Source organism: Balaenoptera borealis (genome assembly GCF_965194805.1).
Source record: "Balaenoptera borealis genome assembly, chromosome: 6".
Lineage (NCBI taxonomy): Eukaryota > Metazoa > Chordata > Mammalia > Artiodactyla > Balaenopteridae > Balaenoptera > Balaenoptera borealis.
In genome coordinates this window covers 89013887-89030329 of record NC_138863.1, presented here as the reverse complement: position 1 = coordinate 89030329, position 16443 = coordinate 89013887, and the positions used below count along the sequence as shown (strand labels likewise).

The 16443-nt window shown below is 35.6% G+C and overlaps 1 protein-coding gene across 1 annotated transcript in view; it reads right to left on the bottom strand.

The window, feature by feature from the left end:
• Positions 1-16443, bottom strand: part of LRP1B (LDL receptor related protein 1B) — a 1905856-nt gene that overhangs the window by 823217 nt on the left and 1066196 nt on the right. Inside the window, exon 12 of the mRNA XM_082395829.1 lies at positions 12022-12258. Coding sequence (XP_082251955.1) covers positions 12022-12258 — 237 coding nt within the window. The remainder of the gene's footprint in view (positions 1-12021; positions 12259-16443) is intronic.

Below are 16443 nucleotides of genomic sequence, written 5' to 3'. Positions count from 1 at the left end.
TTTTTCTTTTTGCAAAGTGAAAACTCCCATCACTACTTCATTTATTTATTTTTAGTTAAAATGTAATACAAAATGAGCTTATTGAAAGTAAAAATCACTTAAATATTTTTGCATCAAATGAAATGTCTTTATGTGTAAACTGCTGATGTTTAAAAGCATCACAAGGGATTCACATTTATTCATAAGCAGAACTTGGCTACTTTTAAAAATTGATTCTAATGCTAAGGTGAAGGAAGAAAAAGCAGTTTTTAAAAATATTTTTATCTTATTCTTCAAATTCCCATTTGTATTAATGAATTATAGACATGAAGAATTAGGCTTCACTTAGGATGCACAAACCCACAAAAGAATATTGAAACACATAACAATGAGAGAAAGACCAATAATCTACACGATTACAACTTCTGTTGGGTCCAAATAAAAGCTGCGATCCCAAGGAAACACAATGAAAAGAAATCCAGAGCGACAGGCCTCTTCCAGTAAAAACGGGTCACATTAATTGTTGTACCTTTGCCAGAGCATAGGAGGAAGAGGCAACTGACATAAACGTAGTCTTTTAAAAAAGTTAAAATGGCAAAGAATTTTAAAAACCAAGTGTGAATTAATGTGATAAGTTAGAATTCTTGGGAAACCGTGACACAGAGGATTTCTTTCACTGAGTTCACAAGAGAAATATCGAAGGCATAGAAAGAGAACTGAGAGCTAGCCCTGTGTGCTTCACAGACATAAAACCCAACCTATTCCCTAGACTTTTCTCTCATACAAAGAAATCCCTTAAATCACTGAGGAAGGGGAAGGAGACCACCCCACTCCCAGAAGCAAGACAAAGATCCACTGCCTGTGAGGGAGGTACAGAAAATAAATTCATTTGCCACTAAATAAAGGGCAGGAAATCCTCCCTTCTCCAAAGGGAAGGTGAGCTGCAGAGATAAGCAGCCATTGAGGGAGGGGTAGAAGCCAAAGCCTTGTGACCCTGAGAGAAACACCCCTGGTCCCACCACAAGTTTGCTACTTACAACAAGCAACTCTAGAGTAATGCTTGGAGAAGGGTAAGAAATTACCGTCAATGGTCCAAAACAAAGGTATGGTGACACTGAGGCAAGAGTACAAGCAAAGTTGTTTGCGCCCAGAGTGGGTACAATAAAGATGCTTGGACCAGAATTCTGAATTGATACCAAAAACAACAACAACAAAAAACAACAACAACAGATATTTGCTACCTTGGGACATGGAGCAAAAGATTATCTCCTGCCCAAGACCTCCCACAGACACATGGCAGATATTGGCTGACAAGGGAAGAGATGCATGGAAAGACCCATCTCCAAAGCCCAGAACCACAGAATCTAAATAAGACCAAAGACCAGACAAGAGAATGGAGAATGCTTTGTCTACCACCATGAGCCTCCCACTTATTAACAGGTCACAATTAAGGAAAGGGCAAGAGTGTGGAGACAGACCCCTCAGTGAGGCAGCCATGCAGGGATTATTGAAAGCTAAAGAATGAGCAGGCACACTCCAGGATACTTGTTAAGCATAAGGTAGAATCAGCCTATCACTGAAGGATCTGAAAGGTTTAGTTTACTAAAGGTAACTATAATAAGAACAAAATCCAAACCCAGTGAAATTACTGAATAGATTGATCAAGCTCTTCACACTAACACACTGACAGAAGAAATGTACCTATGCTCCTGGCCTACATTTTACTTATTTAAGTTTCTAAGGTTTTCCTACATAAATTATTTGAAATTAAGAGTCATACAGAAAGCAAAAGACAAACAACCCATTGAGATAAACTGGTCAACCAAAGAGGTAAAATGTAAATAAAATCAGACCTTAAGATGACCTTGATATGGAGACCTTCAGATTTAAACACTGAGTTATCAACATACACCTATCAGAATGGCTCAAATGAAAAAAAGACCAATAATACTATGTGCTGGCGAAAAAGCAGACCAACTGAAACCTTGATGTGGGGAAAGCAAAATGACCCAGTCACTTTGAAAAACATTTTGAACAGATTGAAGAGTTTGACAGTTTCTTATAAAGTTATGCATACACTTACCATACTGGTAGGCAATCCACTTTCAGAAATGAAAACACATGTCCATATAATGTACTATATGCAAGTGTTTATGACAGGTTTCTTCAAAATTGACCAAACTTGAAACAACCCATTTGAACATCAACTGGTAAAAGAATAAAAGTTTTCTGGTGCATCCATGCACCATAATACGACCCACTGTGAAAAACAAATGAATGTCTGATACACTCAACAACATGGAAAAATCTCAAAAACATCTAAGTAAAGCAAATCAAACTCAAAGGCTATACATTTTAGGATTAAATTTTTCTGACATTTCAGAAAAAGTAAAACTATAGAAAAATAGATCAGAATAGAAATCAGATCAGTGGTTGTTAGAAACTAAGGGAACTTTCTGGGGTGACAGGAACATTCCAACTTAACTGTGGTGGTGGTTATTCAACTGGAGATATTGAATTTTTCACTTAAAAAAGGTGAATTTTGCCATATATAAATTATGCTGTAATAAACCTTATTTTTAAAAATACAATTATAAACACAACTAGAGTTTATCAGGAGAAAAATACAAATGTTTAGAGTAAATTTTGCAGCCATTTTTGGATCGAACAACAACAACAAAAATACCAGTTAGTTCAGTCATTAGTTTAGGAAAACAAAAAATAAAAAGATTAATTTCTTAAAGATTTTTATCAACATGATACCAAATAACAAATATGACTGACATTTAATCTCAGATTTTTGCACTTAATTGTATCTAGCAAAGGTTGTCATAAAATCAATCTATGATGGAGCAGGTATGGGATGTATATACTCCTGGCCAGGTGCTATAGGTTCCCACGGCTAGAGTACACCCCCCATAAACCAACTTGCACAATTCACAAATCATGACACGTATCCAAAAGTAACATAATTTTCTTTGGGGTGTAAGATAAAATAGTGTAAACAATGGGAACTGATTAATAGGAACAATTTTAGGACTTGTGATGCATTGTGAATAAGCAATCTTTTCATCCATTTTGAGAGCTAGTGTCAGTCTGGGATTGGAAATATTTTTAATTTGTAGGTACAACCTTCATATATTTTGTCATTCTGAAGAATTTGTACAGAAAATTAAGTCGGATGATACTGTTCACTGAAACACAAAATTTTAGAAAATATGTCACATCTGGTTTTCCTTACAATCACGAATATAGGCAAAGGTGACATCTGAGTTATTACAATTGGATAATTAAAATTGGAGGAAAGAAAAGAGTATGAGAGATGCTCGTTCACCTCATGCCCAGTGATGGCACCATCGTGAACCTCTTGAGAGCTTTTTGTATGTGCTTTTATGTTGTTGTTTACACTTCTTAATTTGTAAAGTCTCAATTCTAAGCCTTGCAAAATCACTATTTTAAAGTTTAAAAGAAAAACTAAGAATCTAGGTGATAGTAAAATCAGATAATTTAAAAAACTAGGAATATAAAGATGAGTGAAAATACTATCTGTTGCCATCTTTAAGTGAATTTTCAAAATAGTCTTACTGTTGTTTTTCTTATATCTCCTTTCCAGGTGTCATTTGGACCACTGCCTAATGACTGTTAGGACATCCCGCAGTTTGGTTAATCACTCTTGCAGAATCAGGAGCAACAGTTAACTCACTGTGATATTTGTAATGGGATGTTAAAATTAAAGCTTTGATTAGAAGACAAAATGATAAAAAAAAAAAAAATCAAAGTGAGTGTGAGAAAAAAAAAAGTCCAATTGTTTCCATAACTCTTAGACACCTCAACCAGATCAGTGGGGTAAAGGGAACATAATGTAAACAGGGGAGGGTTTTAGGAGATTTCTCTGGAGAGTGATGCTGCTGTTCTGTTAGTCTCTAGTCCCCACCCTTCAATCCCCCAAGGTGGTAGAAAAGAGAGAATGGAAGGGTACTTTTTACCTCAACTCTAGTGATGGAGCTTTCTATGGGGCCTCTGAGAGATCTCTGAATTGTTGCTTTTTCCACATGTGCAAAACTCACACCTGAGAAAGTCTCACACCTGAAAAAGCTCAAGTGGACTCTGGTAGCAGAATACTTAGTGGGGGTTGATTTGCACTGTATCTGCACTCGCAGAGTTTATTGGGGCAGAAGGTTTACAGATAATTTGGGGGACTATATGCGGACCACACAGGAGCATATGTTGGCCTAGGGATGTGTGCAATCTGGCTGGTGACAGGGACTCAAACAATAAGAAGATGGACAGGAACCGGTTACTCAAGGATGCAGAGTCACAGGCATAGAGTTTCATGCACTCTGGCCAAGGGAAGTGTAATTAGAGGGATCTAGCAGAAAACCTCCAAATAGCTTGCACGTGCACACACACAGACACACACACACATATACACACCCCAAGAGTGATTTTAAGGATCTGGCAGTCTCAGAGAGAGGTCAGTTTATAATGGAACCAGTTCACATAGGACCTTTGCTATCTCCTTATCACTCCTAACCAATCTTACCCTCTCACCTCTTCCTACCAATGTTGAGAGCTGAGTGGGCATTGGAAACTAACTAGCAAGCTGGGATGGGTGGCAAGGAAAATAAATGCAGGACAGAGGAAGAATGAACCAAATATGCCCTCCTTTCCTTTTTTTCTAGCCAGAAGACAATACAGGTGGGGAGCAGGGAAGATTTGATGATACACTGAATTTAGAATTGTGACATATGTATATATAGTGGAGTGGGCATTCCCAAATTGAGTCTGTGTTTCTGACTTAACATGACCGAGAGGTCTGGCTGCTGCCTTGTTGTTAGCAGAAAGGATTGGGATTTGACCAAGTTTTGCTATGGGGTAAGAATATTCACTCTACTGAATAAATTTTAATAGTCAATGAAAGGCAAAAATAAAACTTCACTTTAGACAGGGCAGAATCACATTATTTGACATACGTGTTCTACAGACAATGACGATTATCACCCCCTAAAATCCTCTCATAATGGCTAGTTTCAAGGGAACTTGCTCAGCTGGCACTGTGGATATTAACTGTCCCCACAATTTGAGCTAGCATTTCCTATTTTAGAGCCCCCATAATAAAGTCTGCCAAGACTGATTTCTTAAACTTTTCTTTTTCATCAGAAATTTGCATTAACCTAAACAAAAGTACAATTACAGTCAGTGATTAGAATATTAGTCCTAGGTTAACAGAGGATTCCCAAGTGATTTTTGAAGTAACAAAGATTACATAATGCTGAGAATAATTAAGCAATTAGGTTGAATGTATTTCTTTTTTTTTAATTCATGGTAAAACTGGGAATTTATTTAAAGTGCCCCCAAATTTTACTGATCAGAATATTTATTGATGTAACAATCATATTTGTAATAATACTTCAATTGGTACTTTGGAGATTACCAAATATTTTCACATTCTATCTTTTGACCTTACCAGTAATTAAACATTTACAAGATAATAGACTTCTTTATAGAAACTTCTAGGGCTATTCTGAACTCGTGTGTGTGTATGTGTGTGTGTGTGTGTGTGTGTGTGTGTGTGTGTAGTATGCTGTATTTGTCCATGCTTGTGCATGTGTATATATGCCTATGTTAGGTGGAAACAAATAAAGGGAAAGATATCTTTTCTTCCATGTTTACTATAACCTATTAGCAACATGGCCAATTCCATTTTTTATGACTTAATATATTTTAGAACCTAGATTTCAATCTCTTCATACCCATGTCAACTTTTCTGACAAAAACACATATATTGGCTTGAAGTTTTTTTCTAATATCTCATATACTTCCTGAGAAACATCAGAAATTATGAGAAATATATATAAACTAAACATGAAATTGAACCAATGTTTTCAGGACTCCAATCTCCTGCGCATTCTGGGAAAACATCTTATTGATAGTCAGCAAGAGTCAGTTATGTACAAACAGGCTATAACCTTGCTACTCAGCAGGACAACAATAACCATTAGATTCTCAAAAGTTGCAAATGTTTGCAAATCTCTTCTTAACAGTTTTAATTAAGAAATGTCTCATGACTAACAAATGTATTCATTATTTCCTTTAATGGTTGGTCAGAGTCCACATCCCTCAGAATTTTTCTTTATGAAAAAGTCAGAATTAAAGTCAGAAAAAATGAGATTGATATTCACCTGCAATCTAACAGCAGAGAGTAAAGGCTTGTTCTTAATTTTAAAATGTTTTGCAAGGCATAATAACTATTTAACGTTCATGGGAACTTTCTAACATAATTTATTAATGATATCTCAACAGGTTTGTTTCATCAATTGTAACACTCGATCTTTATGAGACACTAGAAATTCCTAGAGAATTATAGAATGGTGAAGTTCGTTGAAATCCAAGAACAAATAGTGATCTCTAGATACAGAAAATTATAGTCTTACTCTCAGGTAGGTGTCATCTGGGAACAGATTGCACCCTATAACCTGTTTTGAGTGGCCACACTAGCCCTGGTTAAAATAGAGACCTGGGAATATTTCTGGAGTTCTGAAGTGTGTCTTAAGTCGGTGGTTGTGTATGTGTGTGTATGTGGTGGTGGTAGTGGTATTACAATGATGAATTATCAAATAATAATTCATGGTCCAGGTATAATACCATATATTTCAACACAAAATTGGATAGAACTGAGCTGAAGAATAGGGTTAGACTCTTCAGATGCTGGACAGGCAATAAATATTTAACATAAATATGGCACTACCCTTTGATACTTTGATAATATGTCAACAGACAACCTTTAAACATGTCATTTGGAAGATATGTTTGTCAGAGACTGCCTCCCTAACTCCTGGCTACAGTTCTATTCATATCAAAAAAGAGAGCCTTTCTTCCATGCTGCCCAAAGTTATTCATTGTTCTCTAACTTCATGGATCCTGTAAGTATCTTCAGTTAAAGGAAGACTCTGAGGTGTGGAAATGTGTACTTACTCCAGATCTCAATCAAGTAGAACCCATCTTAAGAAGTATATAAGGTCAGGGGTTCCCTGGTGTTGCAGTTGTTAAGAATCCGCCTGCCTGTGCAGGGGACACAGGTTTGAGCCCTGGTCCAGGAAGATCCCACATGCCACGGAGCAACTGAGCCCATGCACCACAATTACTGAGCCTGCACTCTAGAGCCTGCGAGCCACAACTACTGAGCCTGTGTTTCACAACTACTGAAGCCCATGCACTGCAACAAGCGAAGCCACCACAATGAGAAGCCTGCGCACCGCAATGCAGAGTAGCCCCCGCTCGAAGTAACTAGAGAAAAGCCCGCAGGCAGCAATGAAGACCCAATGCAGCCAAAAATAAATAATTAATTAATTTTTTTAAAAAAAGAAATACATAAGGTCAATATAGCAAAGTGGTTCAGAGCACATGCTTTGCATTAGTTCCTGTGGCTACTGTTACAAATTACCACAAATTTGGTGACCTCAAGTCTGCAGTTTAATGATGGGATCTATTGAAACTACAGTTTTTCTGTTACAGCTGCAGGCATTAATAACTTTCAAACTCAGGAAAAATGCTTTGAGTGTTTTTTTTTTAATACTTTAAAGATATGAAACAATGTGAAAGATATTTTAACATACCTTCTATTTGGATATATGTATCTCAGTATAATTAACTTATACAGCTTAAAACCAAGTACTGCACTAATAGAATATATGCAATAATAAATTGAATACTAAGTTATCATTTTTGTATTTTTTCCTTTCTGCTGGAAATTGTAATTCATTCTGCCATGAAAAATGAATCTTGGACAAGACATTCAAGAATCTAAACATGAATACAATCTTATAAAGAACAACTATCTTGTCCTCTTAGAGAGTGTAACAATTATATCTGCAAGAATTGTTACCAAGGCTATTGCCCCAGAATCATACCCCTGGCCCTCCCTCCAGGTAAATTTGCAGAAAACCACAGCTAACCATATCCTCTAGCTGTGTTCACAGCACAGGAACAAGAGTCTCACTATAAGAAAACTGGTGCAAGCTAGTTCAACTTCAAAAGTGGGACAAATATCGCCCTGCACCTCATTACCATCTCATTGTAATAGTAAGACCCCTGTCTGTCTGCCCATGATGGTTCAACCTGCTTCCAACCCAGATGCCAGAGGACCATACAAGGACAGAAAAGACGTGACACCCCAGTTCCAGGAAGAACCCGCCTATTCCCAGAAGACCAATGCATACACTTCTCCCTCATTAGCCTTGCCCTTAAAATCTTGCCTTAATTGTCAGTACCCTGGGCAAGAAGTTGATTTGTGATTAAGATCCCACTTCTCCATTCTCCGGCCATTGAATAATGATTGTGCTGCTTCAATCTCAACTTTGGTTTCATTTTTGGCTGTGCGAACCCAAACAGAAAAAAAGAACCTTCCTTCCCCCTGAGGCAGGAGCTCGGCCAGGCTAGGGTTCAAGTAGGGGATCATAAGACCTAATTTGGTAACAGAATGACTAACCACTTAGTCTATTTTTGCTTGCTGTTGGCATCTTCATTTATTTCTTTACAGCACTTATCATGATCTTGTTCATTTATGTGTTTATTTGTTTGTTATCTATTTTTCACTATTTGGATGTAAACTAAATATGAAGCTTTGTCCTATTTACTGCAGCATTCCCATCACCTAAAATAGCACCTGGCTCAGGGAAGGCATTCAATGAATATTTATTGACTAGACAAATATATAAATCAAGTAATTAATTAAAAGAAATCAAGAGTATAAATTTTACCAGAAATTTTGGCAAAAAATTCCGAAGAGTAAAACACAATAAACACTGGTAAATGTTTTGTCCTTATAAAAGTCTATTTTTATTAAATCACTAATATGTCTTCATTTCATAGATACTTTCCATAATTATTGAGATATATGTAAGTACTTCAAATGGGCAATTTTCCTTTCTTATTTATTTATGTACCATTTTAGCCCACAATATTACACAAAGATTATGAGATATATCACATTTAGGAAGTTTGCAATAAAACTCTAAGAGAGAAAACAAAAAGAATGAATAGAGATGGGTCTTTTTTTTAAATGCTGTTTTTTTCTATGTAAAAAGGATCTGAGCTTGTAAAGAATATGTTCAAGATATTTATGTTTTACGTAAAAACAGCAAAATCGTTAAGCCTTCTACTTCAAACTATACAAATTTATCTAAGACTCAGAATTTCTACTAAGCTTACAAAATCATTTGTCAAACCAAGCATTACCTCTCAGTCTCCAGGTTAGTTGGTAGACTAGTTAAATAAGTGAATATACATAGAACTTAATTCTTCTGATCCCAAGAATCACAAATTGTCATTTGCCAAATATAAGTTCTGTTTTGACATGTTAATCTCACAGCATAATATGTATTATTATTCCCCTTACTGGTAAGAAGCAAGATAAACTAATAAAAAGACATTAAGCTGTCCCTTGTATAGGATAATCAAAATGTTAAATATATTTCAGGTGTAAAAATCGACAAAATGTTTTCAGAACCTTCCTACTGCCAAAGCAACACTGTACAGATGTGCCTGGCAGTCAAGTGGCCATTAGAATTGACCTCTGTTGCTGTGGTAAAATGTAAAGAACCCCAATGTCACTGATTAGATATGGTTATCAAAGTTAGGATTATTAGCTGGAACATTCAGTCACAGCACAGGAACTGACACTTTTTGAAAAGATCCCAAGAATCCTCTATATTACATGTCAGTCTAAGTCAAAATTAGAGCAATCCAAATGCATCTACTTAGAATATGCAAGTTCATTGTCCTAAAATTGTCAAGTTCCTATTATTTGTTATTGAATTACAGAGAAAAGTAGGCAGACAGCCTCTGCCTCATGCAATTTAAAGTAAAACTCTTGACTCTAATTAGACACTCCTTAGGTGGCTAAGTCATGGTGGATTTATATTGCCTTAATCAGTAAACTATAAAAAAAGACAAAAGCAGGGATATTTTTCATTTTAGCACTTCATTTGTCGCCTGTGGAAGGTGTATTTTTATCATTAAAGTTTGATTTAAAGTGAACCTGAGTTGAATGAATAATCTTCTCATGCTGTTCCCAATCCCTCTAAAAGACAGGAGAGACCATCATGCATTACCACTCATGCTGTAAATAATTTTAGTCCATTTCTCTACTTTTATTTTCTCTACTTCCTCTCTCTGATTCACTCTGTACTCCACCACCAGATTGATTCTCCTAAAATATCTTTTTATTCACATTATTCTTTGGCTCAAAAGCATTTCCTCTTACCCCTTCAGGATTTTATCCAAGCCCCTTCACCTCACATTTAAGGCCTCAAATTTCACTACCTTTCGGGATCCACAGCTCCTCTGTCATGATTACCTGTAAACTAAACCTCCAGTAGTGACCCACTTAATGTTCCTCTTGCTCTCTTTCTGGAGCATGTGTTTTTTGGTGTTTTGTTTGTTTTGGTTTTTTTCTCATGGAATTCCTGGTGCTGAAGTATACTCCCCTCCCCTTTAACATTCTTTCTTTAAGATCTAGCCCAAATACTACCTCCTTCACAAAACAGTTCTCTGAGAATCCCCAGATAAAGACACCTCTGCCTTCCTGTGTATTCTTATTACACAGACATTCTCCATTAATCATGTATTTCTCTGGGCCAGCTTTGAACTTATTAAATTAAATGCTGCAGAGCCTTTATATTGGGTTGGCCAAAAAGTTCATTTGGTTTTAAGTAAAAATAAAAGACACATTTTTCATCTTCACCAAGACCTTTATTGAACAACGTATTCACTAACCAAACGAACTTTTTAGCCAACCCAATATTTTGGGGGAGTTTATATTATCTCCAAATAGCCGTTTCCTAACATTTTTTTTTATCTCCTATGATAGCTAGCACAGTGTCCTTCATATAATAAGCATACAATTAATGTCCCTAAATCAAGGATTTTTTAAATATTTGAGAAGTAAGCAAACTGTATATATGAGGAAACTGAGGTCCAGAATCATTAGTAACTCGCCTAAGGGTGACTAGCAGGCAGTCGAAGATTCAGTTTGCCTGATTATTAAAGATGCTTTGTACTTATACCAAAGTTATATTATTTCATTATTGATCAGTTGTTCTAAGCCAAGTAATTTATGAAACTCACTGATTTTAATAAAGTATATGCATATATGTTTACATATTATATATAATAACATATATGTATTTGTAAATAAAAATAGGTATAAACAAAGTTTCTCTGCAGATATTATTTCAAGGGTGATTCTAAAGAACTCAAGTGTAGGGCTTCCCTGGTGGCGCAGTGGTTGAGAATCTGCCTGCCAATGCAGGGGACACGGGTTCGAGCCCTGGTCTGGGAAGATCCCACATGCCGCGGAGCAACTAGGCCCGTGAGCCACAACTACTGGGCCTGCGCGTCTGGAGCCTGTGCTCCACAACAAGAGAGGCCACAATAGTGAGAGGCCCACGCACCGCCATGAAGAGTGGCCCCCACTTGCCGCAACTAGAGAAAGCCCTAGCACAGAAACGAAGACCCAACATAGCAATCAATCAATCAATCAATAAATCAATAAATCTTAAAAAAAAAAAAAAAAGAACTCAATTGTAATATAACATAAAAAACAATATGCAAGAATCGTGAGGACAATGGGAACATTGATCTTTTTAATGAACTTTGAGTGACACGACCAATATTCCAGTGAGAACCAAGTATTACAAAAGTCACCAATGTCCTGTTAAATCTTATGTTCTACTATATAACACTGTAAACATATAACTGTAAGTCTACATTTTCTATGAAGGTGGATTAATATCTCAATTTAATTCCTGTAATACTTATAATGTAGTGGACAATTGCAAGTTCAATTTTATAAGGAAGGTTTTAATAAGCTAGTATTTGGAAAACATGTTGAAATAATGTTACTCAAGAAATAGAAATTAACAAATATTTAAAAATCAACAGTAACTTGGGTTCTGGTTAAAGTTAGTTTGACGTACATTGGATTTATCCTTTTAAATAAATGTTTTGTCTCTGGGCAGTATGATACACATTGTCACTTACCGTCTTTCAGGATGGTTTCTCGCTCTGTGCCATCTATCTTCTGCCGGCCAATTAGGAAACTGGTGGTGTCAGCAAAGTAGATATAATTGGTTTCTGCATGAAAATCTAAAGCACGAGGGTTTACCAGATTTTCTATGGGGATCATGTATTCATCAGCTATCTTGGTATTCAAGTCCATTCCTCTAACAATTCCTGGGCGTCCTTTCCCATAAAAGAGAAACAACTCATTCTTTGGTCCTGCAGAAGAAAGATTACAAACATAAACAACCGATGCTGCCTAATCTTCTTTACCCTGCATAATGCCACTGTTTAATTAACTGGCACAATTAACATTTTTTTAAATTCAGTACCAAAAATTAAACCCTAAAATATGCCAAATGTATCTCGATGCAAGAAGGCCAGCTAATTGCGTTACTTTAATTAAAACAGAAATTACTTCTGTGAATAGGTTATATTTAGTTAATTATTCTTTTGCCTGTAACTGTATAGCAAAAACATGACAGATCCTTGGATAACTTGTAACTGTAAAGTGGACATTTATTAAAACATCTGGCACATTTAATTTTATAATTCATTACAATCTATCTATCTGTAGATACTAACTGTAGCATTCATTATGTTTGACAGTGCTAAAAACTTCAGAATATTTCAAACACCCCTCCCTACTCAGAGTTTGCATCTACAGACTGTCAGAAGCAAACAAAAAGAATCACACAGTATCACATAACTTGCATGTAAATATATTATAGTTTGTATAAACGTGATTTTTTTTTTAAGAATTGAAATAAAATGCCAGTTACAGTGTCACTTCTTTCTTTATATCTTAATTAGGACGTTAGAGGTTGATGCTGTCTGCCAGTAACTCTGATGTACAACACAGCCTTTATCAGAAACTAAACAAAACAAAAAACTGTGTCCTGGGTTAAAATGCAAGAATCAAGGAAGCTTTTTCTACAGAATGAATGAACTCCTTCAGACTTTTATGTGAAACTACATGCAAGGCTCTCGTATTGCTAGGGCACATTATACTCAGTTTAGTATACATAATTTTGAAAGGAATACTTCATACAGAAAGGAAAACATACTAGGTTTTATTAAGAAAACTGAGGATACATATGATTATTATATTTGGATAACCATACCATAGTGAGATTCTTAGTAAATTAATTACATTATAAAATTTGGAGGAAAAAAATAAGTAATTACTCATAAACTCAACACCCTCAATGCAAAATATATAATCATTTTATATATTTTCTTTCTCATTTTCTTTTAAAATTAGTGTTAATGAATATTAAATATATATATTTATAAAATGTTAATATTTTATATTAACAATTAATAAAAGAATAAAAATAAAACATATCTCATGTACCTAACATAGACCTTAAGAATATTTCCAGAACATTAGAATGCACGCACATGCCCCAAACCCACCCCTCTTCCATCCCAGAGACATCCAGTATCTCTGATTATATACAATAATATGGTTATTGTGTTTACTATGCATTTTTTTAAAGTTTTGCCACATATGTTGTTTGTATTTCCCAACAGTAGACTGTTTAATTTTGTGTGTTTGAATTGCATGTGTGCTATTAATTAATTTTATTCTTATTACATGCTTTATATTCATCTATGGTTGTTGTAGTAATTATTCATTCATTTTCATTGCTGTATTATATTCCTTGGTGTGACTATTTCAAATTTAATTTACCTAGCTATTTTTCTAATGCACACTAATATAGAAGAGAATATGTTTTGTATTCTGCTTTTATTACTAAATCTTAGCATTAAGATTATATTCTGTGCTGATCCTTTTCTTTCTTTTTTTTTTTTTTTTTTTTTGCTGTGTTGGGTCTTCGTTGCTGTGCATGGGCTTTCTCTAGTTGCTGTGAGCAGGGGCTACTCTTCGTTGTGGTGCATGGGCTTCTCACTGTGGTGGCTTCTCTTGTTTCAGAGCACAGGCTCTAGGCGTGCAGGCTTCAGTAGTTGTGGCACGTGGGCTCAGTAGTTGTGGCTCGCGGGCTCTAGAGCGCCGACTCCACAGTGGTGGCACACGGGCTTAGTTGCTCCATCACATGTGGGATCTTCCCGGACCAGGGCTTGAACCCTGGTCCCCTGCATTGGCAGGCAGATTCTTAACCACTGCGCCACCAGGGAAGTCCCTGATCCATTATTTTTGTCTTACATTCCTTCAGTATGATCAGTATAATATATGATAATTTGCCAAATCATTCCTCAGTTGATTTTATCTTTCCATTATTATAACACTGAGATAATCATTTTCCCATATCTCTTAGTATACATTTCCAGAAATGGAATTACTGGGTAAAGAATATTAACATCCCTCTTTCTCATTACCCTCACAACCTCTCAGTGTCTACCTACTCATTATTTTCTTTAAAGATACTATCTTACATTATTTAAAAGTAGATTCATTTGAAAATTAACATTCCTGAGTATTTCCTACCAACATCATATGCATAGATACTTTTGTTTTTTAAAAAATTGGGATCTTAGATATGCATTTTACTACTTCACTTTTAAAAATTTAACAATATTTTGTTGTGTCATTAAAAGGTCTTCAAAACATTCTTTTCAATGGCAGCATCATGTTCCCTGCTAGAGAGGCAACATAATATGGTCAGCCACTTACCTACTGTAGGATATTTAGATTGCTTCTGGGTTTTTGTTATTATACATACATTTACAATGGATTTCTTTAGTCAAAAGTGGGATAATTTGTTAAAGGATGTTAGCAGTTTTATCTCTTTTGTATGTTATTATCAAATGTCTTTCTAATAGTGGTATCAATTTCCAGTTCTATTAGCAAGGTGTAAGAATGCTGGTTTCACCATATCTATTCTTGCTAACATTCATTTTTGCCTGTATTTTTAATTGATGCTTTAATTGGTAAACCTGGCACAATACTTCATTGGTTTAATGTATGTGTGTGTATGTGTATGTGCACGTGTGCAAGTGTATGTATATTTTAAATAAGAATGGTAACTATTTTTCCCATTGTTTTATTCAGTCACTTTTTTCAATCATTCACTACCTGAAGTTTCTTCTAATGTGTTTTCCTATACCATAGACAATTGAAAACTAACAACGACATTTCACAGACACCAATATAGCCATGGCTCTAGTTTTGATTTAAGTACCTAAAGTCAGATGTACTAGCTTGAGTTTGGAATATAGAAATGAGACCACCTTTTGTTGCTTCTGCTGGTATTTATCTGATGGAGAAACTGAATTTTTCTACATCAGTCTTCTTCCTTTCTCTATATCAAGAGACAAGGAAGAGGGTATCTTTTTGTTGTGCTGTGTTTTGTTTTGTTTTATTTTCCAGTATGACATATTATTTCTGGAGCTAATAGTTTTGGTGCACACTTCCTAATCTCTAGATCTCAGCTAAGATGGTGTGTTTTTGAAACACCATGTTTGCCATTTGTGGCTTCCCGATGCCCTAGCTTCTGATTATGGTAGGTGTTCCAGCTTAAGCCAGGCTAGTTTGTGGTGGTTTTGAGGAAAGTTCCCAAGACCCAGTCTAGAAGCTGCTGCTTCAGGCTTCTCAATGATTTTGTAAGTACCTATCTATTTGTGTTTGATCCTTTCTGCTTAAAATAGCTAGAATTGTTTCTGTTAATTTAAATGTAAATGTACCCTGATTGATCACTACATTAGGGATGATTGAAGCTTATGCAACTCTGATCTTATGTTTTTCCACCAAACATGTGTGTGTATATATGTGTATATGTGTGTATGTGTACATATATATAAATGTACATACACATATATACACACACATGTATATATGTATGCGTAAATGTGCATGATTGTATTTTTGCATGACATGCCATCACTTCCCAAGTGGTAACCAGAGCAGTTTAAAGGCTGGTTACACACACACACACACACACACGCACACAAAACTACCCCTATCTTGAGGCTTCTGACACTAAACCTTCAATTATCCAGAGGATTTCTTGAACATGAGAGCTGGTGTCTCTACATTCCTAGCATTTGATACAAAGCTGGACATAAAAAAAAGTACTAAAAGGCATGTATTTTATCACAGTTAAGTCTCTTGGGTTCTCAATTTAAAAGTACTTGCACTATGAATTCTAACCACTTAGACTTAAAATTATAACAGATTTAGAGGTCTCATTTCACAGTCCTCAGCAAGCATATGATAAGAAGGCAAAAGAGATGGCAGGACAGTGGTCAGAGAGCGAGCACAGACAAAAATAAATCGAGACAAAATATACACTGTAAAAAGCAGTCATCACAATCTTAAAAAATTATGGTATTTGTGGGACATCTAAAAACCAACAGTTTCCACATGGATACCATTTCTATGAGGGCCATTAAAACTACATCTGATTATGCAGACCCTGAGTAAAGAACTTAATTAATTTT